The sequence below is a fragment of the Corvus hawaiiensis genome, chromosome 4 (genome assembly GCF_020740725.1).
Source record: "Corvus hawaiiensis isolate bCorHaw1 chromosome 4, bCorHaw1.pri.cur, whole genome shotgun sequence".
Lineage (NCBI taxonomy): Eukaryota > Metazoa > Chordata > Aves > Passeriformes > Corvidae > Corvus > Corvus hawaiiensis.
In genome coordinates this window covers 5,508,982-5,534,440 of record NC_063216.1, presented here as the reverse complement: position 1 = coordinate 5,534,440, position 25,459 = coordinate 5,508,982, and the positions used below count along the sequence as shown (strand labels likewise).

Genomic DNA, 25,459 nt, shown 5'->3' with positions numbered 1-25,459 from the left:
CAAATCTATTGACTAACCTTATTTCAAATCTATTTACTACTGTAATTCAGTATTGTTCCTCATCTGCTAAGTCCTAATATACCTGACTGTTCTTGCTCAAGGTAATGCCAGGTTAGTTTTGTTTACAGAGATGGGGATATATTTGCCAAGTGTACTATAGATGGCACTCAGATTTTGCACAGTCAGAGAAAATATCCTGGAATTCCTACTAATAAGCATCATGCTCAAAGCAAGGCATGGACAGGAGGACTGCTACAACAGTATTTTTCACCAATGCAATGCCAGTATTCTCTTTTGCTCTTATGGCTAAAAATACAAATAACTTATTAAGAAGCTTCTTAGCTTAAATGATTTAGGACCTATGAATTATCTTTCCAAATCTTGAGCATAGAGAAAAAAATACAGTAAAACATAGGTCTTTCACACTTCCAAATTGGTAAGCATTGCAGTTCAGCAAATTTTTGGTCAAGATTGATGAAGAGGTCTGTCTCAGTGCTACATGACCAAGTGCACCTCTAAAATAGTCCCATGCTTTCCTTTGAGAGGTATCATGATTCCTTCAAGCATCACTTTTTAATAGGACAGCCCAGTTTGAGGTGAATTCTCTTGTCAAGATCATTCTGTATTCTAATTTTTTTATTTCTGAACTACGTACGTTACACATTTATGGGTTTATGCAGCAAACCCTGAATGTATTTCTCATTTAAATAACATTTTTCTCCGCATAATCAAGTTAGTCTATTCTAATGTAATGCTTGAAATACTGGACTTTACATGGCATCTTTCTTGTTGCTTAAAAAGCTTTTTCTGGAAAGTTTAATTTGATCTGTAATAAAATAAGGTTTTATGCAAAAGTTTGGATTAGAGTTAAATGTGGTGTAAGTGGTAGTACTGCTACTCTGCACTTACAGAGTTTAGATAACTTATCCAGTCAGTGGCAGTCTGTTCAGGGATTACATGTTCCAGTGGTAAAGCACAATTCTGATCCCTCAAAACCTGGAATATGAAAAAAACCTACTCTTTTTTTTTTTTTTTTTAACTTTTACTACTGCTAAAAGCAAGAAGGATGCAAATTTGCTTAAATAGTTACTTTCAGATATGAGACAACAATAGAAGGCTGGGGAAAAAGGGGTTCAAGTCTGTGTGAAAGGGAGAGAAAGACAACAAGGAGCAGCTCTCTCAGGGCATGCTCAGCCATCATTACAGCTGCCACTCTCAGGATATCAGCTTGCCACTAGAACATTAAAATTTACCCTCAGTAGGGTGGATCCCATGCAGAGAAAGACATTGTACCATAGTCTGCCAGGCTGTGCCACCATCCTTGTACATCTTTGTATTCTATTCCATAGCAAGGCACAGTGAACAGACAGTTCACACTCAGAAATCTGCTGGGATTATGCAGATTGTTTTGGAGAGGCCATTGAATTCAAGAGGGTTCCTCCTTTAATTAAGCAGCTCTGAGATCAGTCTCAGCTGTTTTTCTGTCTACCTCTTGGAAGGCAGACATTTCAAATAACTTGCACTCCAAATGACTTTCAAGTATCATTTTTCCAAATTACCATTTTTCATGCCTGAGGATAAATAATATAAAATAAGTATACAGGAAAGGATCTATGGTATCTCTATGTTGAATTAGGCAAACCCAAACAAGAGGTCATGTACAAAGAGGAGTGGCTGATAACTGCTTTTTGGCTTGAAAGAGTTGAACAGGTGTAAACAACAGCTGGGCAGAGAGATCCCACTACCTTGCTTTTGTCTTATCAGACTTCTCTTCTATATCCCAGAAAAATCATGTTTGCTTTGCACTGCTAGGGACTGAACAGATTATCTACCCTAGGAACCTTTCTTAGCATCCTCACCTGGGTCTGTCCTTGTAAATTCTCAGCAAATTTGCCCTCACTGCAGTTAACAATCTGCTTAAGTAATGCCAATTGCTGAAGCCATAAATCTTGGCACCAGAACAGCTTGTATGAAATGCCAATTTCATGAAAATTCTGTTATTTGAAGGATTTTTTTCCTAGGCATGGATCATGCTAACCAAACTGAAAATTAAGGACATGCTCAATACTGAAAATAATAATCAAAAGAATGAAGGGGAGAAGAAAGAACATATGAAAATTAGATTTCATTATTATCATTTTAAAGTACCAGTGTTTGTAAAACATAAGCATGTGAAAGGCTGAATCTCATTTGATCAACCCAATTAAACATTAAATAATTGCAGCCAATTATGCAAATACCACACAACAATATTAATTTGTTGATCTTTTTTGAACAGTTTCAAATTCTCTTAATGTTAGACTATCTTATGTCTTAAATGATCAATTACCAGAACCGTAACTAAGTGATGAAGAATGGATAATTGCCTAGTTATGATGTACCATACTCTTTCTATGTAAATCTGTTGCAATTAAACAAATAGGGCACATGGAGAAAAGATGTGCAGATGTTCTTTTACAATCTGTTATTAGCTCAGGGAATACCACAGTTCCCTCCTAAATTTTACAAGCGAAAACAAGGAGAATGCAATATCAAATACTGATTGTTATTTACACATATTATTTCTTTCCTTTGGTTAACAGGATAGAATGCAGTGCCAGAATTCAGACTAGGACAGCATTCAACACCAGAAGAATTCCCTGCACTATACTGACCTGTCAGCTCTCTTACTTAGGTTTCAAAGTTTAAAATCTATAACCTATTGCCCTGGATTCCACTTGGAAACAAGCACAGCTTTGAGTTGATGTAGCCAGAGTAAGGCAATTAACCAAGATATTAAAGTCAAAAATTAACATACACACACTCCACGTTTTCATTCTTCCCTGCAAGAAAAGACCACTCATTTCTGTGGGTCATTCCTCTATCAACTCTCCTCATTTTGAGGTCTCTGTCAGCAAAAAAAAAGAGAGGTGTCCCTCAGGTCAGTACAGGAAACAGTGCAAAGCACAACAAATGAAACCACCTGGTTTCTTCACATTAAATGACTTGCAACCAATTTAAGAAGAGTTTTATGCAACTCTCAGGTTTACATTTCAGTAAAATAATTCTTCTAACTGGTCCTTATTCATTCTGCCCAGTGAATAGATTACTGCTTGTATACTGAGGCCTTCATGGGGATTTTCGATATACGGTATCATATATCAACTCCATCAAAGCTGAGATGGTAAGGTATTGCACAACCACTCTGCCACGCATCTGAAGTTAGATATTTTCACTTTTCCTTTTGCTGCTAAATCAAAGATGAACTTAAGGGAAAGATTAGATAGTTCAGTACCAGTAAGCCACATATGGTTGCTCATTACATAATCTTTAGACAGCTCCATGCCACACTCTGGTTAAAGGCACTCTAATTTCAATACTGGTCTCGTTGGATAAAACTCTCTACCCCATGCTGCATCTTGACATATTCCCCATGTTAATTTTTCCACCCATCTAATGAAATAAAAGGAAAAAAAAAAGGAAAAACCAGCAGCTTGTAACATATAGTAAGATACTGAACAAAGAACCGCACATGATACAGATTCAAATGGTCACAACACTATGGCTACTGTAAGTGAAACAACATTTTGTGTTTGAAGTTGTAGTCTAAAGAAAAAAAAATCCATCAATTTTAACAATAGTTACATTGTCAGAGAGAACCTTCAGCTGTTCTTCATTAAAAGATCAGATTGGACTGCAGTTAAAGACAAGAAAAGTCATGATCTGAGGGAGCAAAAGAAAGTGATGGCTAAGGAGGATCTTCAAAATGTGACCAAAAATGAACAGGAAGCCATAAGGCTGCTCTTTAACAGCTGCATAAGGCATGGATGGCCCATTAGAAATTATACTCCTTTTAAAACTATGTTAACACATGCCAGTAACTACAAAGGACTTATAAAGCATGGGAGAGATACTGTTGGTCTTAAAAAAATTAAAGTGCTAAATTTTTCCCTTAATATTGGTGCATCTCTACTGCAAACTAGAACAAGAAATGTTTCACTTTTACTTCTTATAGGACTCCAATAAAGTGTCAATAAAGTTCCACTAGTTTTATACTGAAGTAGCACTTTGGAACACTGATACAGAATATGGTTATCCTTTTTGGCAAGAGGTATCTTAAAGCTGTTCAACAAAGCTGTGTGCAGAAGGAGAAAGCTAATAAATATTACAGAATGATTGTTAGTGAACATTTGCAGAACGAACTTCCCCAGCTATGGGCTACATGCTCTGTCTTGCTTCCAAAGCATCAAGACTGCATGTGAGAAAGCAGCATTATATGAATTATCTGCTTAACCAGAATGAAATCAGGGTTTGAATGAAATCTCTTTCCTTCTAGACATTTTCTGTTGACAACATTGCTTGTTCCTTAACAGGAAGGCCCTTCTACAGTACCTGTGTCAGTGGAGGCTGGATACATCAAGTACGTGAAAGGGACAAGAAAAACATTTTGCTGACTTAAATTATGTGAGTGGATGATGAAAGAAATTCCTCAATCCAAAGTTTTGGTTGCTGTGAAGAATGGTTCAATTTTCACAGCCAGAGTTGTCTAATCTCATTTTCTAGACACTCACCTGGAAGGCAACACTGTGTCTGCAGAACCCAGCTCTGTGCTAGGCCAAAAGGGAATTTTTGTCTCAGCAGGGCCTGACCCAGCCTTTAAAATCATGTCTAGAAGGATGTACTCAACTATTAGAGAGCTATGCACTGCCCAGGCAGCCACTGCACATCCCCATGGAGGAAAAGGCAGCAGGCCAACAGGGACTATCTTGCAGGCTAGACTGACTCAGAGAATTTTGGGCTAAAGGCCAGAGTTATTGGACAGAGTATGAGGGCATTTACCAGGCTATGCAAACTCGGGAATCTCCCATACAAGCAGAGTATGAAAGGAAGGAGTGTATGGCTAAACCTATTTGTTTCCCAACCACAGAGCAAAAGGCAGAATAATGTCAACAGAACCCTGTGGGCAGCTAAGAGGCAACACCCTCATGTGACACATGTTCTGCTGATGGTGGCAGTAAACAAACCAAACTGAAGAGCAGTTGAAGAGCATTTTACAAGTTTTCAGACTGTATATAAGGAGGCACTAAGAAAACTATTAGGAAAGTTCTATTGCTAACATTTAGCACCTCTACCAAGAAGACAGGCTTCTACCAACAGGATTACAGTAGAAATCAAAATGATTGTGTTCATATTTGCCAGATTGTGGAAACAATCATCCTGGGGAGCAAATTGATACTGAGACTATGCTACGCACTGGCAGCTACAGAAGTTGTCATTACTCAGATGTCAGGTCTGTCTGCAGGGTCTGGACTCTGCCACCTTCATGACACCAGCACTGCCCAATCGCTGTCTTCTCTTCCATACTGAAACAAAGCAAAAAATGGAGTTTAAGAATAAAAGTTAGAAGAACCAGTGTATGTTTATGATAACTTCTTAGGTCTATCCTCAAAAACATTCATATCCATTGCTCTGGAGAGTAGTTTACATTATTTCTTAAGCCATTGCTTCTGTCTTTGATTTGGCACAGCCTAAAGATAGCTTGCTTTATCCATATTACAATAGGTGGTTTAGGAAAGGGCAATGCTGATACTCATTACAGATGACACAGAACAGTCCTGCTTCACTTCCACCAGTTTAATGCAGTTACTCCCTGAGGCCTGCTCACTAATTCACTCATAAGTATGCCCCTGCTCAAGCTCCAATAAACAAACACATTTCATTTTATTTCTTTTTATTGTCAAGGTGGCTTTTTATTATGACATTCTGATTGAATGTGAAATAAAACCATCGCAAATCCCACAGAGTACAATTAGGGAGAATTGTAATCCAAAATAAAACAAGTTGTCTTTCTGTATACAAACGAATGAGATCAACAAGCAGAAATGAAGGCAACCCATGGCATGCAGCCATATCCCTTCCAGGGGAGGATACAGCCCCAAGGCAGCACTTTTGACTGCTAGACTGGTTCCATGTTCTAAAGGTCTGTCACCAGTCCTGTAAACAATGCTCCAGATAGACCCCAAAACACACCCAGGGCTCAAGAAGGTAAATAATTCAGAGGTGGAAAGACAGCAGCAGATGGGAGTAGGGAGTCCTTTCCCTTATAGTGTTATGTTCATGGAGCTTGAAAACACTTTCAATCAAGAAATGAAGACTAATTTTAGAAGCTTTATGTAGCTAAAAAGATCACCTAATTTCTCCACAGAGGAGAAAAGGAAGTTCCTCTGTACAGGTTCTGCACCACCAGGAAAAGAGGTAACAGATCACTAAAAGCAGGGAAAAGACAACAGCTCCAAATCAGGATGAGCCAGAAGAAACACACTTCTAGATCCACAAAGGAATGGTGTTCAGTGTGCTTGTGTTTTACTCTTTACTCTAGCAGGCAAGGCCTCTAACTGACCTTCACAAGTATCACATCTACTTTTTCTTTTCATTACTAATTCTCCTGATCCTATTCTGCAGTTGCAGTTATTTGTAAATTTTGCTATCTTTAGGCAGTAGTATCATCTAATGTTCTGATACAGAAATTGGTGCAAGGACTAGTCTGAGTTGCCATTTGACTACAGTTTGCATCTGCTTCCAGAATTAAAAGGGGAATTAGGATGTGATACCACAATGAAGATCATTTCTTTCTGCAAATAAAAGCAGATTTGGCTTCCTTTTTTAATTCTGTCAAGGGCTTTGTGACCTCAGGCTAGTCAATCCCATCCCTCTTCCACTGTCAACCACCTCCAGGTCATTCTTTGTAAAAATTAACACATACATTGTCCTTTCCTGGTTGTTTTTCACTGACCTACCCAGAGAAAGAAAAAGGGTTTGATTAAATGTCTCTTATCTGCTGCTTTGACTGCAGTGTTTAAATGTATTTAATAACATGTAACATAAGCAATGTGTCTGACTTTCTATCCATCCCTTCGAAGTTGCACCTTAATCTATGTTTTAAAGGGCATAGCAAAAGCTTGTTTATTCTCAAAGAATGGATGTAAATCCACAGAAAAATCTAAGTGGTATTTCAATGTGAGTATTCCCAGAGAAAGAACCTCATCCCTAAATCTACTAACTCAAGCAGCTATGGAAGAGTGCACTATTACTAACTCATTCATAAGCACACCATTAATTTATATAATGTACATGCTTTAATTTGAAGTCTTTATCAGCCTTCAGTAATCACGATATCTACTCAGAGACAGGAAGGGAAATGTGTATTGCAGTGCCACCACTGTCTCTCTCAACTGGCATGAGAAATTGAATCAGTTCTGCCCATGAGTTTCTAATTTGTCACTCCAGCTCTGGTTCCACTGAACAGCTGTTCACATCCAAAGACATCCCGTTGAACATGGCAGACTTGCAAAAGAACAATGGACAGCATGAACACAGACTTGGAAACACAATACTGAATAAAATATGAAAATAATAAAAGCAGCATGTACTGTGCACAAGAGAAGGGGTATAATGACAGTGGATATGGAGCTTGCATCTCTTGGACACAGGTTCACATGCAGGACATAGTGGTACTGAGAATTTTTATTTTTTTACAAATTCCCATTGTTCAACATGAAATGGATACACTGCCCCAGTTTTCCTGGTAGAGAATATAGAAGATCTTGGTCAAAGATTCTCCTCTGACATTTTAAGAATACTATATAGTCCGTTTTTGTGCTGCAGCATTGTTTTCTGTGCGACATCCCGGGGTCCTTCCAAATGAGCCCATCTCTCCACAGGTAGAAAGGTGAAGAAACACAACCAGCAACCACTGATTGACTCTTATAAGGGAAGCAACCATCAGTCTCTTTAAAATCATGTTTTCAATGATTATGTGTTCTAACTCTCCTGACTTTTTTAAAGAAGGAAGAGAACCCAGAAGTAAGCATATATGTAATGGTCCAGCATTTTTCCAGGAGTAACAAATTTACTCCTGGCATGTAACTGATGAACTCAGACTATGTACACAGCTGAAAGGTGAAAAGGTCCATATCAGCAGGCAAGTAAAGTGAAAAGGTCCAAGAAAAGATACTGTGTAGTAACAATCCACACTTTTTCAGCCTCCTCCTGAGCCTTGGTCGGTGGTGGAAAACCACAGTGATAACTCAAGAGGCAACAGGCAGGAACTGATGCCCAGGAAGTTCCACCTGAACATGAGGAAGAACTTCTTTATTGTGCAGTGACCAAGCACTGGAACAGATCGTCCAGAGAGGCTGTGGAGTTTCCCTTACTGGAGATATTCCAAAACTGTTTGGGCATAATCCTGTGCCATGTGCTCTGGGATGGCCCTGCTGGAACTGGGAGGTGGGACTAAATGACCACAGTGGGCCCTTCCAGCCTGACCCATTCTGAGATTCTGTGACCAGGGAGGGCATGGAAGGATGCCTCAGGGAAAAGACTGGATAAACTTGTCTTACACTGCTCACTATCTTAAGGGAGAAAGACACAGATCACAGGATTACCAGCAGGAAGTTTAAAATTTTAGTAGCAAATCTAAGAACACTTTGAGCCAAAAATGTAGAATGGAAACCATCAGAATCAATTTGAAGAAATCCTGACAATACTGCCAAGCAACTGCTATCAGATCTTAAATAAAGGGGCTTCGTAAGGCCCTTGAAGGGCCAAGACCTTCTCCTATCCCCAAATCCCCCACACCATAAACTACACTAAATAAGGAAAAAACCCCAGGCAACTTAAATAAGAAGGGCCATCACCTGCTGCTCATTGACTTTACCTGAAATGGTATTGGTTCCTGTGCCCAGACACAGAGATAAAGCACAGATTCCAAACAGACATTGATATTTAGCAAATGTCAGAGATGACGGAACTGTTTTAAGAAGGAGAAGTGACTATTTGATTGGAAAGATAATGAGAAATGGAAATGGTGATCAGCTGGCTGCGCCCAGTGAGTGTTTATTCCTCACCCATCTCTTTATTGATTAACCTGTACTCACTTGTGATTGTGGTTAAGATGCTTCATAATCCTGTCTTTTTCCCTTAAAAAGCAACCTCTAACAACAGCATTAGATTTCACTGATAACAGCAATATCTTGCAGCTCTTATGCAGCTTCCAAGATGAATAGGGAAAAGTTATACTATACTTCATTGCTATCATACTTTCTCAAGGAAAGAAAATTGGCAGAATAATCACAGCAGACAAAAGAATCTATATTATTATATAATGTCACCTATAGCATCACTACCAAAAAGATTATTTTCCAAAGCTTTAAAATGTTCACCTTTTATTATTTTATCTCATTATAGAAGAGGAAACACCTTACCTGGATATCACTTAGCTTATTCAGGAAACGGGTTGTTAACTCAGGCCCATTCTCCATCGTTGGAATGTGCAAGTGCTGGCATGGAATAAAGGAGAGGGAGAAGGGGAGAGAAAGAGAATAACATGTAATAATAGCTTTACATATATACGAATACCTTACGGTTGCCAAAAATTTTAATAAATATTTATCATACTGGCTAGCCCTCCTTATGAGTAGGCAAGGATGGTTGGTTTTGGGATTTTTGTTGGGTTTTTGTTTGGTTGGTTCTTTTTAAACAGGAGGGCATTTCTGAGCCAGTGAAAAGTTAGAGAGTTAAATTGTTATGCTGTTGTTCAATAAAGGCAAATCTAAGCCTTCCAAGAGATCTGTCCGAAATGGAGGGAATATTGTGCAGGCAAGAGTAGTAATATTACATACAGTATTTCATTTCAAAGTATATTGTGTAGAAATACAACACATATTGACAGTACTTATCATTCGGCACCTCGATGTCTCATTATCTTAGCATCAGGTAATATCAATACATTTATTCTATTTTATTCATTCAGGAAGTATCACTTAACAGACATTTATTGTACTTATGTTTAAAGGACAAAGCACAATGCTTTATGCAGCTGCACTATCCCAAGTCCACTGAACTAACTTTGTGCTGACTAAATAGCATCAAGTCAGCTTAACAGTCTGAATGCCTGCGGAATTCCACCTGTGCAGGAGAAATCTCCCATATGGAGAATAGTAGGTGAAAGCAGCTGTGCACTGTCTTGAAACAGCTCTTCCATCAGAGCTGGGATCCCTGCAATGAGGGGTGAAGAAGAGAGGAACTTGAGAAGGAAGGACTGCAGTGGCTCAGAAATTTGGTTCCCTGTGGAAGTCTTTTCTCTCCTCACCCTTCCCAGGTACCTTAGCAAAAAATAGTGAATAAAAGAAATGCAGAATAATGTATTTTTCTACATTTGCAAACAGGCTGGGAACTGGCTTTTTCTTACACTTTCCCAGAACTTGAGATTTTGTATTTTCAGCTTTTAAAAAAACACCAGAAGACAAGAGGAAAAGTTCCCTTCTGACAGCCTCACTTGGGAAACAACATACTGACAGTGTTCATCTCCAGGCAGTGCACCTTTTCTATCTCCCCTGGTTTTGGCTTCAGCTGCAATTAATTGTGATAAAATTCAGAAGAAAGAAGGAAAGGGGTAAAAAAAAAAAAAGAGACATGTCCTTACCTTGCCCTTATATAAAATTTTAGAGATGGGACATACAACACAAGCTGTTCCAGCACCAAACATCTCCTTTACTCTGTTCTCTTCCAAAGCAGCTGTCAGGTCACTCATGGTGATGTATCGCTCAGACACTTTGAATTCTCCCTGCACAAGAAGAAGAAACCATAAGAATTGTAAAGAGTTTAAAACCATTCATATTTTTGTTTTCTAGATTGAAACACTTCCAATAAAACTTTTAGCCTAGTGACAGTAAGTCTTGACTCTGATCTTGCGATCTTTTCAAACATCCCAGTATCGCACAAGCTAGATTTTCATCAAAGGACACCCTCCAAAGAAGCCAGTGGTTTGCCAGATAGAATGCTGACGATTAAGTGGCACTTGCCTCTGTTTTGGTGCAGAATATCATTATCACATTAGGGAATAACATAGAAGAATTGTTATGGGACACTGGATCTCTCTACTGATGGTCTCTAGTGCATTCAAGTTTGTCCAAAAATTGCTCAATTATATCACGAGAGCCTTTGCATCCCAGTCTCAGAATTCTCCTAAGCAAGATACATTCTGTTGATTAATTTCACCTGCCAGGCCAACTATGTGATATATATTTTTAATCGCTAGTGAAATTTTCCAGTATAGTCTGCATGCAGCTGTCACACACAAAAATTAATTGTGCCACAGGTATGAGTAAAGCCATTTGCACTGGACAGTCTAACACTGGAAGAGTTTTACCACCTACAAGAGTGAAGAATGCATAGGAATCAATTGAAGGGATGTGTTTCAAGAAAAAAAATAAACATCAGACTTTGAAATTTTCATTTCATGTATGTGTTACTCCTGTTATCCCGCTCTAAGCATTAGCCCAGCCAAATCCAGCAGACAGGATACTGGGCTTGATGAGCCTTTGGCTGTGTAGCATCCTTACCCAGGCTGCAATAAAACCTTTGAATACAGTAAGGAAGAGTTTGCTGCATTTCAAGATGTGACCTAGTCCCAAGTGTTCAGTAAGTTCTTGGATTACTACACTACAGAACAGGAATGGGAAACAGACAGATGACTTCAAAACTGTGGCTGGGTAGGCTGCATGCTAGTTAGAAGAAACAAGGTTGGAAGCATGAGAACTAAATGCAGAAATAATGTGCTGATGACTGAAGTATAGCTATGGTCATGCATGGTAATTCTTTGTTTCCTTGCTTTGAGTTGCTGGTACCAGTGGATTTAATTACAATTTTCATGTTAAATACTACACGGAGCTACTTTAACAAGCTTGGTATTGTTCTGTGTGACAGGTGTGGGAATTCTGATGATGTTCCTGAGAATCCCTGAATTAGCATGCCCTTAGTTTCCATTAGATTAAAGGGATTGAATCCATGCTCAGCAAGTTTTGTCAGCAACACCAAGCTGTGCGGTGCGGCTGACATGCTGAAGGGAAGAGGTGCCATCCAGAGGTAACCTGAAAGCAGAGTTTCTGACAATTGAACTCAGAGCAACTCAGAGCTCAACTCTGAGCAATTTGACTAGTTGAAGATGCCCCTACTCATTGCAGGGAGGTTGGAATAGATGGCCTTTAAAGGTCCTTTCCAATGTCAGGTTGGATGGGGCTCTCAGCAGGCTGGGATAGTGGAAGGTGTCCTTGTCCATGGCAGGGGGGTTGGAACAAGATGATCTTTAAGCTCTCTTACAACCCAGGCCATTGTACGATTCTAGGAAGCCAGACTGTTCTATGATCCTATGATTCAACCAGATCAGTTGAACTTTAAGATACTGAGCACCAGAAATGTTTACTTCTGCTGATGTTATAACATGATAATTGAAGCCATTACTGCCAAAACACTCACCCAGTTGCGTGCCAGATCCAAAATGCTTTGCCTTGTCACTCCTGGAAGGATGATGCCATCTAAAGGTGGCGTTGCCAGTTCATTTTCTGCCAAACAAAAGAGAAGCAATGGTTGAAAAACAAACTAAAGTTTACTAATTATACACCAAACATGTGGGTCCCTTCAAACTCAGGATATTCCATGATTGTGTGGCATCAAAAACATTCCCTATCCAGTAAGATGCGACATATTTAGCAGAGTTCTTCAAGAACACAAACAGATACTCAGTTCAAGTAAGTTGTTGTTGAGTGTCTGAAACTATTTGAGTACACTTCCATGGGTGGGGAAGAAACATATTTAATACATTAATATATACTTGCCTAATGCCTTGTAGGTGGTTTTACTCCTCAATACATTGTAGGTATAACTGCATAACTGCACTGTGCAACTACTGTAAAATATGAAATGGTTCAGTCTTCAAATTCACAGTAGAAAGGCAGAGGGAAAGCCATGTCTGATGATCCCAGGGCAGATCATAACTTTCCCTGAAATGTTTTATTTAATTTGGGAATATGGGATTTAGTATATCCATTCCACAGCAGCAATATGAAACATTTACCAAAAATTTTGAAGTTCATTTACAGAAACAGCAAAGCAGTGGAAATCTTGCCAACCCTCCTTGGAAGGAGACTTCCTTAATGATCTTTTGTTGTAGTCTAGACACCCTTTTTCCCTGCTAATTTTCTCTTCACACAATTAGAGCAATCCTAAGAAAAATCCAACAACAATAATTCAACTTGTTCAACTAGTTCGGTTTGTTAGCTTGTGTTTCTTGTTTGCTTTTGAAAAAGAACATTAGATAAAGTTCATCTAACAACTAATGGGATTATAGATAAATGGTAAACAACAAACACTTGGTAAACAATCCATAGTTGGTAAATACTTGACTTAAAACACAAGTTTGTATGTAGACTTTGTTCTTCCATCTGGTCTCTGCAGCAATCAGAGTTAATCTTTTTCATTTTAAACCATAGTGTACTCACTCGTTTCTATTATCAGAGAAGACTGACCTTTTACTCTTTTCAGACAGAGCCTTTAAGACAGTCACAAATTTGCACTAAGTCAAGACATCCAGAGTCTTTCAGTAATACTCTTCATACTCTTCCCTAACCATTTTCTTTCCCTATTTATAATCCTTTTTCTTCTTTGACATTATAAGCATACTATCCCTGCTCAATAATCCACAAACCATTAAGAGTTTTGCGTATTTTTTACCTAGGTCACATAAAAAACCCAATAAAAACATGAAGATACGTATCTTGTGTGCCCTTTCTCCCTGGTTGCAAAAGGATCACTGAATCTAGGCTCAACTGAACCTTTCTCAAAGGAGAACCTCTCTTTAAAATTAATTTCTATAGGTCCTGTGAATATTTGCAGCTGGGTAGAAGAGAGAAACATGGTATTTGTCCTTGGTCTGTGAGAGCAGGTTGAGCTCAGCTGCTCAATTCTGTTTTCAACACTCAACAAGATATTTCTGTGCATAAACACTGCCTGCCAGCTTCAGACTGATTAAATCCTGGGCTCCCCCACTCTGCAAGAGGGGGTACTGGGAGCTGCGATAGGATAGGGGAAGTGGAGGATAAATTCACTGAATCTGCTACTCACTATCCATTCTCTCAGGAAATACCTGGTACTTTCTAATGCAGCCACCCCTCAATTTATTAATTTGGGCTTTCCTACCAGTGCTTCCATGTTCCTTTTATGAGGAACTTTACACACGTAAGTATTAGGTATAAACTGCCATGCCAAAATGTATAAAAAAGGTGCCCCAGAACAGGCTGTATGTTCTGCTCTGGTTTGACTAGCTCACAGTGTCATTCCCCAACCTATCCCAGACTTCTAAATACAGCAGCCATCTCTTCTTTCTCATACAGTCAGGAATAACAGCATTCCCTTTTTGGAGTCTGTCTAGCATCATTCCTACTTGTGATGCATGTCTGGTCCTAATTCTGGCACAACTATCACAAGGTGAGGACTTTAAAACTTTCCATGAGCCACGGGGCTCTGATTCTAAACACTGAAAACCTGACATTCTGCATTTATGACCCAGTCACAATCTAATACACTCCTTTCTTTAACAGAAAACTTCAAATACTGTGGACTTTGATACCAAAGTTTGTGATTACACTTCTCTGCTTGGTGATGTTGCCACAGATCTTGTCCAGGACCTGCTTAAGCTCAATAACATATATTAACTGATTTGAGCTAGTTTGAAAAGGTGCCAGGCCAAACCAGCCGCCAAACAGCACTAAGCAGACAGGACATGAAAGTCTCAAATTGTTCCAAACAGGCTGCTCTGTAGAATTCTGTCAAGTATACATATGATGCCTACCAGCCTGGGGCCACCCAGGGAACATCTGCTCCCCTGGTATCCGGCAGAGATGGTAGCACTATCCAACATGGCATGCCAAAAGCTCATCCTCTCTGTGAACTGATGCCAAACCAAGCTCCATATGACATCAGTTTGTCCATCTCCCAAAAAACAGACTGTGAGCTCACAGTCTCCATTTGCCTTCTGAATTGTTTTGATGGGATAGAAGCCTTAAAATGTATAGTTGCAAAAAGGGGGAGAAAAGCATTTGAAGGGAAGTGTCAGGGTTGCTCTTCAGTTGACTCCTGCTATTGTTATAGTAGTAGTACTGTCTGCCCAGTGCCCTGTTAAACCTGGTATAGGCTTGCTCTAACAATAGAATTCCATCAGAGTGTTTAAAGGGGTTTTTAAAATGAGGTCTTCCATATTACACAGCGTCACCTGTTACACACCTGTACTTAGGAACACTGAGCAGGTAAGATTACAATCATGGGATGCCTTCAGTACTAGTCACGCTGTAACAATGCTGAGAAATCCACCTAAATATGTATTTTACCAAAGTGATAACAAATTCCAAGTGAACTTCAGGATCAAGGAGAATGCAGAAAACCCTGTTTCACTAATATTAACAGCTAACTTTTACCATTTTGTTCTGGGTCTTTCTTGTTACTTCCCTCAGGCTTTTCTCCAACTTTTCCCTCATGCAATCACTATCTTGGCATCTGTCTGTTAATTTGCTTTCCTCAATTACTTTTCCATCCTTTGCTTTGTCTGCCACCTCGTTCATTTGCTGCTCCCCCCTCCATGCTATTGCTGGGGCTCTCTGTTAGAACAGAAGCTACAATCCTGATCTTGTTAGTACTGTAATTGTACAAGACAATTCTGTTGCACAACTAATGTTCCAACTAGAGAATACTAAGCAAACTTGCCTTAAATTTTACCAGATTGTTCCAGAGAATCTTTTAACAGATTTACTTTTTAATTTATGAAATTTTGAAGTGGGTACTATTAATCATCATTTTAATAGCAGCACAAAAATATTAAATAATGGCTGAATACTGTTCACAATGCCTTAACATTAAAGACAGAAGTAGAGCCCAAATGGTTGCAGATCATTTTGAAGAAACATAATTTTTCAAAACTGCACACAGATTTCACAGTTAGCAACCTTCAGATTGGACATATATTTAAATTTTAAAGTTTTCCATAAAGCCAAGCCTATATTCTAGGCAGAAGAACAGACATTGTGACAGGAAGCGAGTCTCAACGTCAAGAGCTTCTGGGGATAGTTACATGCTCTGAAGAGGCAGGTGGAAGGGGCTGTAGGGTGACTAAATTTTTCACTTAGTGAACATAAACTGTAAATATGATTTGATGAATGAAGTATCACATTCCTGTATTTATGCAACAGCAGGGATCCAGTTTTGGTCATATTATAAGCCTCAGAGTAGCAGTGAGAATACAAGAACAGTACAGAGCAAGTCACGCTATTTCACCAAAAATTGAGCAGTTTTTTTCCCTACTCCCTCCTTGATGTTACAAACAAAATATTTTTTCAGCCTCCTCCCGCCATCCAGGACAACATGTCACCTTTAGTCACAATGCTGTAACTGAAAATATACAGCAAAGGCTGCAAGGAAAGCCTACTCCCATTGGAAGCCTGGCTGTCCTCCAGTCCAGGCTTTACTGGGATGAGCCTCTGGTTATAAACCAAGCAGAGCAGTTCAGACAGCTCGGCAGTGACCTCAGAACACACAAAGAAGGGCATTTTCTTTTGATGATGATCTGCAATTTCTGCCTCACTTTTTTTGATCCCTCTCAGCTGCAGCATTTGCATAACAAAACCAAACCACAGCCTAAGTGAGTGTCCTTTGTGAAGTGGCAGAACACAATGACAAGCATGCTCTAAATCCCAGTGCAAAGCCACAGGCAGGTATGTGATGACACAGGTGTGCAGTGTGAGTGATTGCCAGCCAAAGATCCCATAAATTAAGAGTTACTCAACACCCTGGGAGACAGTGAAGTGCTCCATGAGGATAATGCCCGTGTCCTGTGAAATGACAGGTTTGCCAGCACACAGCCTGCTTGGGTGGCAGGAATTACAAGTTGTTTGCTACAGACACCTCACAATAGCACTATTCAGCAGTGCACTGGTAACACAGTGACTGGCAGATCTTTGGAACACTACGGTGCTGCAGCTGGATAATTCCAGCATATTCCTGGTTTAAGTACAATGAGAACATTGAATTCTAATTATGTCCCTGCTTCAGTGTCCTTTCCCTGGGAAGAACAAGCCAAAATCTATTTTCATGTTTTTCCAGCGAAGTTCCACAAGGCATAAATTTGGCCATCTATCTACAGTGACAAATAGACTGCTGCTGTAACAACAAGAAAATATCTAATATTTATCACTTCATTCATAAAGCTTTGCAGACTCATTCAACACTGAGGGAGTATTATTCCTCTTCTTACAAAAGTGGTAAAGATTTTGCAGAAGAACAAGCACCGAAACTGGAGATGGGAGTCAGGTAGCTGGATCCTGATCACACTACATTATCCACAGCACACTGCTATCCCCACAAAAAGTTGCCTGTTTTTTGCAGCTGAGCGCTGTCAGAAAGCTGACAGTTTTCAAAGGTACCCCTGGCACTACAATGAAATCAGTCTGACCCCCTGCATCTGCTGCTATGTAAAAATGCAGTAACTTCATTTTCATGGAGAGCCAACATTCATGGAAGTCATGAGGTATCCTTTTATTCACTTGCCTGTAGTCTTCTGAACCAGCGCAGCTATCACCCATAACCAGTTATTGCAGCTATCAGATCTCAAGCACTGAATACCTGCATCCCCAATGGGTGGTTTTGAGATGCCTAAATAGTTGGCTGCTCATTAACTAGACAATTTTCTAATCAGCATGTACTTTGCTCAGAGATGACTGTGGGTAGAAAGAGGTAAAAACAGGTTCAAGAATGATGATATGTCTTGAAAGCATCTTTTGAGCATTAGTGATACAGGACACTGACTGACATGTATCTCTCTCCCTGCCACCACTGGACAGAACTTTGAATTCTGCAAAGAAAGCAGAGTTCTTCATCAATTGGATGCTGAAACACTTTTGGATAGGTTCAGGAATATTTGACTTGTCACCACGTGATGATGGGAGCCACTCATACTCAAAGCTACAGACTCTGAAGAGTTGCTCAGCCATAAGTTGCAGTGCTTCCAAGCCAACACCTCCTTAGAGATCAAACATCCTGCTGACACCAAAGCTGATGTGTGACCTTGTGCATGGCTAAACTCTGCCGTTCTGAGCATGTGGACTAGCCCAGCAGTTTAGTCTGTTATCAGCAGGCAGCACTCACAGCTGCTCCAGAATCTCCTCTCTCACAACTAACAGCCACCTAGTAATTTTCAGAAGAGAACAGGCATTTTCTTTGTTGAATCATCTTCATTAAAAAGATTATGATCTGTATTCTAATAATCATGTTGTGGATTACGGTCCCAAATGTCTACTCTGTTAAAGTTTTCATGCTTTATGTTACCATACCTCCATCTTCATTTATCCAGTAGAGAAACAGATTCATTGTTCCAACTTCAGTTATTTGGTGATCTTCTCCATAGAGCCACAAAACCTGCTGGCAGCCAAACTCCAGGGCTTCTTGCTGGGCATAAAGAGCAGAACCATAATTCCTTCAGAAAAAAAAACCAAAGAGTTATGAGTAGCTGGTTGGGCATCTTCTCAATTTAAACAAGATTTTGTACACATCTACCTTATGAGCAAGTGCTCTGCTTGTCCCTGGGATATTTTCATTGTTAGTATCCCACTAGTATTTTACTAGATCGTTTGTACCTACAACCCAAAAACTTTGAAGGGCTGAACAGCACCAACAACTCAAGCATATCCATCCAAATTGTCTTAAACATATCTCTTGTCCCATATTCTGGACATTCTAACTATTGCAACTAAAAATCCTCAGAAAGCACTTCTCTTTATTTAGCAGTTGGCATCCTGGAGAGAGAGCAACAATTGCCCTCCAGCTTTTAGGGTTTTTTTGGTTTTTTTTAATCATCTACCTCATGTCAGATGGGTAATATACGTTAGGTGAAACTCTCGGAGCACAAATATCACCAGAGGTGAGTTATTTTTTTTTCTAGTAAAAGATAGTCACAGAACAAGCATCTTCAGGAAATGCAACTGTGTCTCAATGAATTCCATATCCTTTAGGAGCAAATGTTTTTCTAAAATGCTGCCTACAGAGTGAACCCGACTGAATAATCCTTGCTGCTTTGAGGGGGAAAATACCCCTTTTTGCTTCTGATGGTCAACAACCTTCAAGACGAAAAGTCAGCAGCTCCAAAATGCTGACCACACTGAAGTCAAGTTCTCCCCTCTGGGCACAAATCAAGTCAGTAATGACTACTCCTTTTTTTCACAGCTGATGTATGAAGGATGCACAGGAAACAATATATTCCTAAAAGTAAGCAAAATCTCATAAACAAAGAGCAAAGGTTCAGAACATCAGCTTGAATGAATTAAAGTTATTTGCCTGCCCTCTGATTATTCTACCAGCTCAGCTGAGCAGCACTTAACAGCTACTGACTTCCTGCCTAGCAAAGAAACTCCTGGGTAGGACAATTCAAGGAAGGAGGTCAGCAGCCAGAGCTGCTCCCTGCTCTACTGGCAGCAGGCTGCTATACTGATGATGCAGCACAAAGTGGTAACTTCAGTGTCATCTGCTGCAAGGGCAAGAGCCAAAGTATTATATGGGCACCTTCCAGATGCAGTTCCTCAGCTTGAGATGCTGCAAAAAAATCAATTGACTGTAATATTCAAACAAAAATATGCAACTGAGTATTTGCAAAGTACAATTTTGAACTCTTCGTTGTAGTATGTTGTTTGTTTAACTACTGCATTTAATATCTCTATTTCTGCTGGATTAGATACCTCACTAAAACCCAAATCTGCTTTGTGAGCTATGTAGAAAATGCAGGATAATGTTTTCTTACCCTCCCACTTTGCAGTCTCCCGTTCCCCCTTTCCACGCTCTTACATATTTTGGATCTGCCCATAAGGATATTGGATTAAAGCTTCCACTTGCAAAGTAAGGGCCCACAGGGCTCAGTATGACATACAGTAGGGCTTTAGTCGGCTTCTTCACTCCAAGGGAAGGCTGAAAATAAGCAATGTAAACAAATCAAAAGTTACTGGTATCCTTCAAACATCAGGTGCTGCACCATCAGCTTTTGAAACACTGCTTTCAGCAGAACTGCAGCATGAGAGTGCTTTTACCAGGACAGTGTAAAGTGCTGCAATGAAGAAAAAAATATTTCTATAATGCCCCCCTATCGAAACAACATAACAACCCTGATTTTATATACTGTCACCATCCACTTACAGCCATTCCATTTATCTATGTATTATTCTAGTGTTCTCAAATAGTTTCAAGCTTTTGAGAATTCAAAGATTAGCTTAACAAAGTGCTATATAATCATACCAGAAGCCCACAAAGCCTTCCGGGGGAAGGAGTGTCAAGACCACTCCTAGCAATAACAACAGTGGAGAAACCACTGTCAGCTGCATTAGTGAGAAGAACTGGCCAGTGCCACTTAGAACTGACATTGCTAGAGTTGAGTGCTGGCTCTCTGAATGCCTGTGTGATAGCTAAAATTATCTGCCTGCTAAAAATAGTTCACTATAGTTCAACTGCACAGGAAATAACCAAGAATGTAACAGTTTCTCCTCCCCCTCCTCTCTGAGAGATGGCTTCTCACACTCCAAGTCATCACCATCAATACTTGAAAGTCTGGTGTTGGCCAAAGTCCCCCAGGTGCTGAAAGGGTTCTTTTGATTTCTGTCTACCTTACTGCTTCAGAAAGACTTCTAACAGGATTAACTGAGATCTTCATATTTTTGCTGACATGATCATTCAAAAGATTGTGCTGCCTGGGTTTCTAATTGTGGTGATTCATAAAAGCTTAGCAGGACAGCAATCTGGAAACAACATGAGACACAGTGGAAAGGCTACAGTGTTGGCTATCCTGAAACAAAGCTTAAAGCAGAGGAATTTCCAAGAACAAAACCAGGGGTAAACCCCCCAATTTTTAATACCAGTACTTTATAGTTACTCAGTGGAGATTTTTTAATCTGAAAATCTGCAACTAGTTTAAAAGTATTAAATTAATGGAGTCCTAGAACTTATGTGAAATGTAAAATGTTCATGTATGGTAAATACTTACAGATATGGATTCTGCAGAAGTTTAGCTTACCTAGTTTGGAACCCACATTCTTTAGCTTCTTGCCCTATGCTCTACCATTATAAGTTTCTCTCTTGCTACTGCTGAAAAACAGAATCCTGAAGGATTTAATAAAATAAACTCTCTCTTTCTAACTCCCTTTATCAATACTATAGAATTGACTCACACATGAAACTCAGAGAGGAGACATTAATACCTATTTGCTAAGGAGCCTCTTAGAAGGTCAGCTTCAAGAATAAATTGACACAGGAACTAGTCCCTAGCTCTGTTGAAAGCGTCTCTTCTGAGACATCTTAATTTACAGGGTAAAATCTTCCAAAAACTCCTCACTAAGTTCAGATATGACTTGAAATCACAAAATGTACACAGCAATTTCTGTTCCCTCACGTTCCCTCCGAATTATTAGGATTTTAATATAACCATGTCACATTTAACTATCCTTTCAGCACAAGCCCAAAATTGACATGCGGCGTTGTCCCATTCCCACTGCGAGTAGTTACCCGGTTTACTTTCCGTGCTCTGAACCAGTGTGGCCACTAAGTGGCGGTGTGGGCAAGGTTAAATTTGTGCCGTGGCGCTATAGCCGAGGGACTCCAAAATAAAACCAAAAAACCGATCTGCCCCGAACTTAATCCTGTCACCTACGGACTGCTGAGTATTTCCCTTTATGGATGGAGGATTTTGCCTCGTACCTAAATAAACAAGAGTTAAAGAAAGGAAAAAAATAATGTTGCCCACCTCAGTTCCAATTAGGGTAGGGCGGATGTACAGGCTGGCAGAGGTTGAGTATGGGACCCATTCCTGTTCCACTTCCACAAGCTTACGGATGCACTCTAACAGCTCGTTCTGGTCAAAAGACTGGGAAGGAAAAGAAATGGATGAAAGCAAATGGAGAAATAAAGCCAGAACACTTTGTGGTCTTTACAGATCCATATGCTACAGGGACCGCTTCCTCAGGATATGCAACAGTGACACTGTAGAGGTGCACAGGACTACATACATCACCTTCCTTGAGTTCATTCCTCACAGAATTTAATATCCCATGGTCTTAGCTACTGTGCCTTTTTGTGCAGTATCCTGAATGACCTCCTTTGCTCCAAAGTATCCTCCTGAGATGGTAAAAAGGAACCATTGACTCTTCTTGCCTCCAAAGCATGTGGAGAACTCTCTGTGCAGCCAACTCAGCCAGGCATGCTGCAAGTTACTGCACCATCTCTTCTACAGAAGAGTGCTTTGGTTCACAACTCCAAGGGGCCAGCAAGTCTCCCAAAGTTCCCAAGTTCTTACAGCAATTAAGCTAAAAAGCCTGGGAGGAAGTTCACTGGTCAAGGTACAATTGCTAAAAGCAGTGTTAGGCTACTGGCATTACCAAAACCAAAGGCACTCAAGAGGCCAAACAACTTAACTGAAGTGGAAAGAAGAAAAGGGAGAACATTAGCACCAGAGCAAATCAGATAGCTGTCTGCATGCAAATACCTGCAGAACAGAACCCATCCCTCAAACACTCTGTACATCCAAGGCAGCAGGGAGACAACAATGAAAGCAAAGCACTCAGTGTTCTGACTTTTTTAAAATAAGCAATTCAAACAGTTTCCTTCAATTAATAATATCAGTTAACAAGAGTTTTACTGAGCTACCAAAGACTTAAGAGCGTTTGGTAAATACTACTACTGAAAAGCTTTAGAGATTTGCACTCTGAAAATGAAAACATGCTCTGACTTAAGGAGCAAGAGATGCCTTGGGTACGTACTGGCAGAGTTGTTCTCCGTGCTGATCGCGCCATCCTGTCCATATTGAGGGCTGGCCGGAACAGGCGGATCTTGCCATCCACTCCTCGGTAAGCCTTCATCCCTTCGAACAACTACCAGGCCAGAGAAGGAGGGAAAAGAAATCAAGTAGTAATTGAGATGTTACCCCATGATGATCTGTGCAAAAGCAGAACACACCCTTTGGAAATAAAATCTTCACCTTCCTGCTCACAGTACGCAAACACAAAAATGCTAACTAGTGAATTCTGGCAATACATTCCTGTGAGATACATTTATCTGAAGTGTAGGCAGGTCATCTTTGTAATACAAACTTCATAGTTCTTTCTCTGTCAAGGAACTTCATGATAACCTTTTTTTTTCTTTTTTCATAATTTGGTTACAGCAATTAAAATTTGTAGCATGTGTTTGACTTAACTATTCCCTCACATCCTGACTAATATCTGAGTCAAAACAGCATTTTCACTTACATAAGGGATCTACAGAATTTTATTAAATACATGTTAATTATTTTTAGGGCTCTGTCCAAAACACATCTTTGTTAGGAAGCATAGAATAAGGTAATTGAGAGAACTCTTCTAAAGTTCTTGCTGTAATTGTAGCAGGAACTGGTCACTTATTTCCCCCTTTTACCCCTATGCTGTGGAATGGTGTTTAGCCTGAATGACAGTGATGAAGCCTTACATTAGAGACAAAGTGCATGAAAATATTTTCTCTATACACTTCACAGGAAATTTAAACATAGTTATCCCCCATCGGACTGCAGGATCCAGACAACTGGTGTTGACAATCAGAAATCCTTATCCTATCAATGCCCTCCCAGAAAAATGCCTTACAGCATCTCCAAACCACATCAAAAAACATGCCCACAAAATATCCAGTTATTTTCAGTTACAGATTGGTAATTTCTGGTTATACTTATAGACAGAAAACACATGTATTATATAAACTCACACTAATACACATGTATACACAGGTATTATTTAGATTAAGTATAAAAGGCTCAGTTATGCTTATAGACAACAGTTCAGATTCTTAGAATTTATCTTCCAAAGCATTTCTTGATACAATATATTCCAGTGTAAGTGCTATGAATTTAACTGCATCACTGCTGTCAGCCTCTCAGGCTTCTCCTCCTCTGACTGTTCCACAAAAAGTGGCTGGAACTGCATCCTATGTGGTTGGAAGTCTAGACAGGCATTATTTTATTTGGAAAAAAATAATCCTGTATTTGTGCATAAGTCATTTTAACAGAATATTTCAGGTTTCACTATTATCAAATTCTATTATATTTTTCCATAAGGATCAGTGAAATGCAATCTTTAGAAAGCTTGCATGCAGTTTCATGGCAGAGCTAGGTCCTTCCACATGACAAATTTTAATTGGGTTGTAATTGGGTTGCAGAATCCCAGCAATTTTCCTCAGGCTGTGTGCCAATTATGTAGCAGAACCAGAATTAGAACCCACAACTTTTTGCCTTCAAAACTTATCTTAGTCCTATGGCAATGCCAACTTTACTGAAACCTTGGCACAGTTTTGAAAAAGAAGTTGTTCCTAGGGTAGACATTGTAGCCACAAGAAAAAAAAATCTTTAATAAAGGATAGCATAGCTGGTCATCTGGGTGATACGATTTTTACTGGGCCAGTTACTAACTGATGGCACATTGTTGGAATGTTACTTTCTTATCACAGAACACATTTCCCCCCCCCCTCGCCCTTCTCCCAAACACATTCACAGAACTTTCAATGAGAGGGAAAAGGGAGGAACGTCACTATTAAGATTTGATCAATGGTTTGACAGAAGTAAAAATCACATCATTACTGAAACACAAAGCCTTCTCATGATGTTAAATCTTTTTCTCTAAAAATAAATGCTTTTAATCTTCCAGAGCTCAGTAAAACCTTTGACTCATTAAAAACGGAGACAGTGATGTGTTCCAGAAATGTTCAGCTTTAATGAAAGCAACTGCTGTGGTTGCTCGATGGTTGGTTGCTACAGTGGTGTGAAAACAGTATTGTCTGACATCTGGACATCACGAGAGCTGGATCTGGAGTTCAGCAGATCCAGATTACCACACTGCATCATGAAGGGCAAGGAGAAAGGGGAGGGAATGCCAAATTCATCACTTTTATTATACCCACTGTGTATTCATTGAGCCACAGCAATGACACCAGATTCTCCTCTGTCTGTCCTCTTGGCTAGAGGAAACGTGATGCAATACGGGTAAAAGAATAAAAAAAATGGAAAAAAAAAATAAGAGCATATTCATATTAGCAATGATTTCAGACCAGGCCAGAGGCCAAGCATTAAAACAATATGCTACTAAGAGTGAAATACAGATTTGGGACTCCAGCGTGGTTTCTTACAAGAAGTAAGAAGTGCAGACCAAGAGCTGCAGCCTCGGTCACAGGGGTCTTGTTGTAATTTACACAGGACCTCTGGAGGCTTGGTGACTAGATGGGGAAAAATCAGTCAAAATAAAAATGGTGAAGGCAGAAGCTCAGGAACAACAAGCAGGGAAAGCTTCCCTTATACCAGTGGTTAAAATACAAAAAATTTTTAAAAAGGAAAAAAGGAAAAAAGGAAAAATATAAGAAATAGTAAAAGCAGCACAAGCAACTCCACACACTTCAGTGGAGACACTCCCACCTACCCAGAAGTGGGAGGAGAAGTGGGCTTCCATTTCAGGGTCTGTGCCCTGCTGGGGCTCCCACACAGGTGTGAGTACAGCCAGAGCTGCTCTGAAGGCACAAAAGGCAGCTTTAGGCAGTAATCAGCTAAGCACAGAAACTT

At 39.7% G+C, this 25,459-nt stretch overlaps 1 protein-coding gene across 2 annotated transcripts in view; it reads right to left on the bottom strand.

Annotated features, from left to right (window-relative positions):
- Positions 1 to 984: 984 nt before the first annotated feature.
- BCAT1 (branched chain amino acid transaminase 1) overlaps positions 985 to 25,459 on the bottom strand; it is a 57,197-nt gene continuing 32,722 nt past the window's right edge. Inside the window, exons 4-12 of one of the 2 annotated variants that reach the window (XM_048301144.1) lie at positions 24,808 to 24,864; positions 22,650 to 22,760; positions 21,638 to 21,757; positions 19,652 to 19,815; positions 18,192 to 18,334; positions 12,295 to 12,380; positions 10,463 to 10,603; positions 9,243 to 9,317; positions 985 to 5,342 (exon numbers count right to left, since the gene is read on the bottom strand). In XM_048301144.1, coding sequence (XP_048157101.1) covers positions 5,301 to 5,342; positions 9,243 to 9,317; positions 10,463 to 10,603; positions 12,295 to 12,380; positions 18,192 to 18,334; positions 19,652 to 19,815; positions 21,638 to 21,757; positions 22,650 to 22,760; positions 24,808 to 24,864 — 939 coding nt within the window. In that variant the 3' untranslated portion in view covers positions 985 to 5,300. The remainder of the gene's footprint in view (positions 5,343 to 9,242; positions 9,318 to 10,462; positions 10,604 to 12,294; positions 12,381 to 18,191; positions 18,335 to 19,651; positions 19,816 to 21,637; positions 21,758 to 22,649; positions 22,761 to 24,807; positions 24,865 to 25,459) is intronic. The other variant, XM_048301145.1, reaches the window with a different exon arrangement.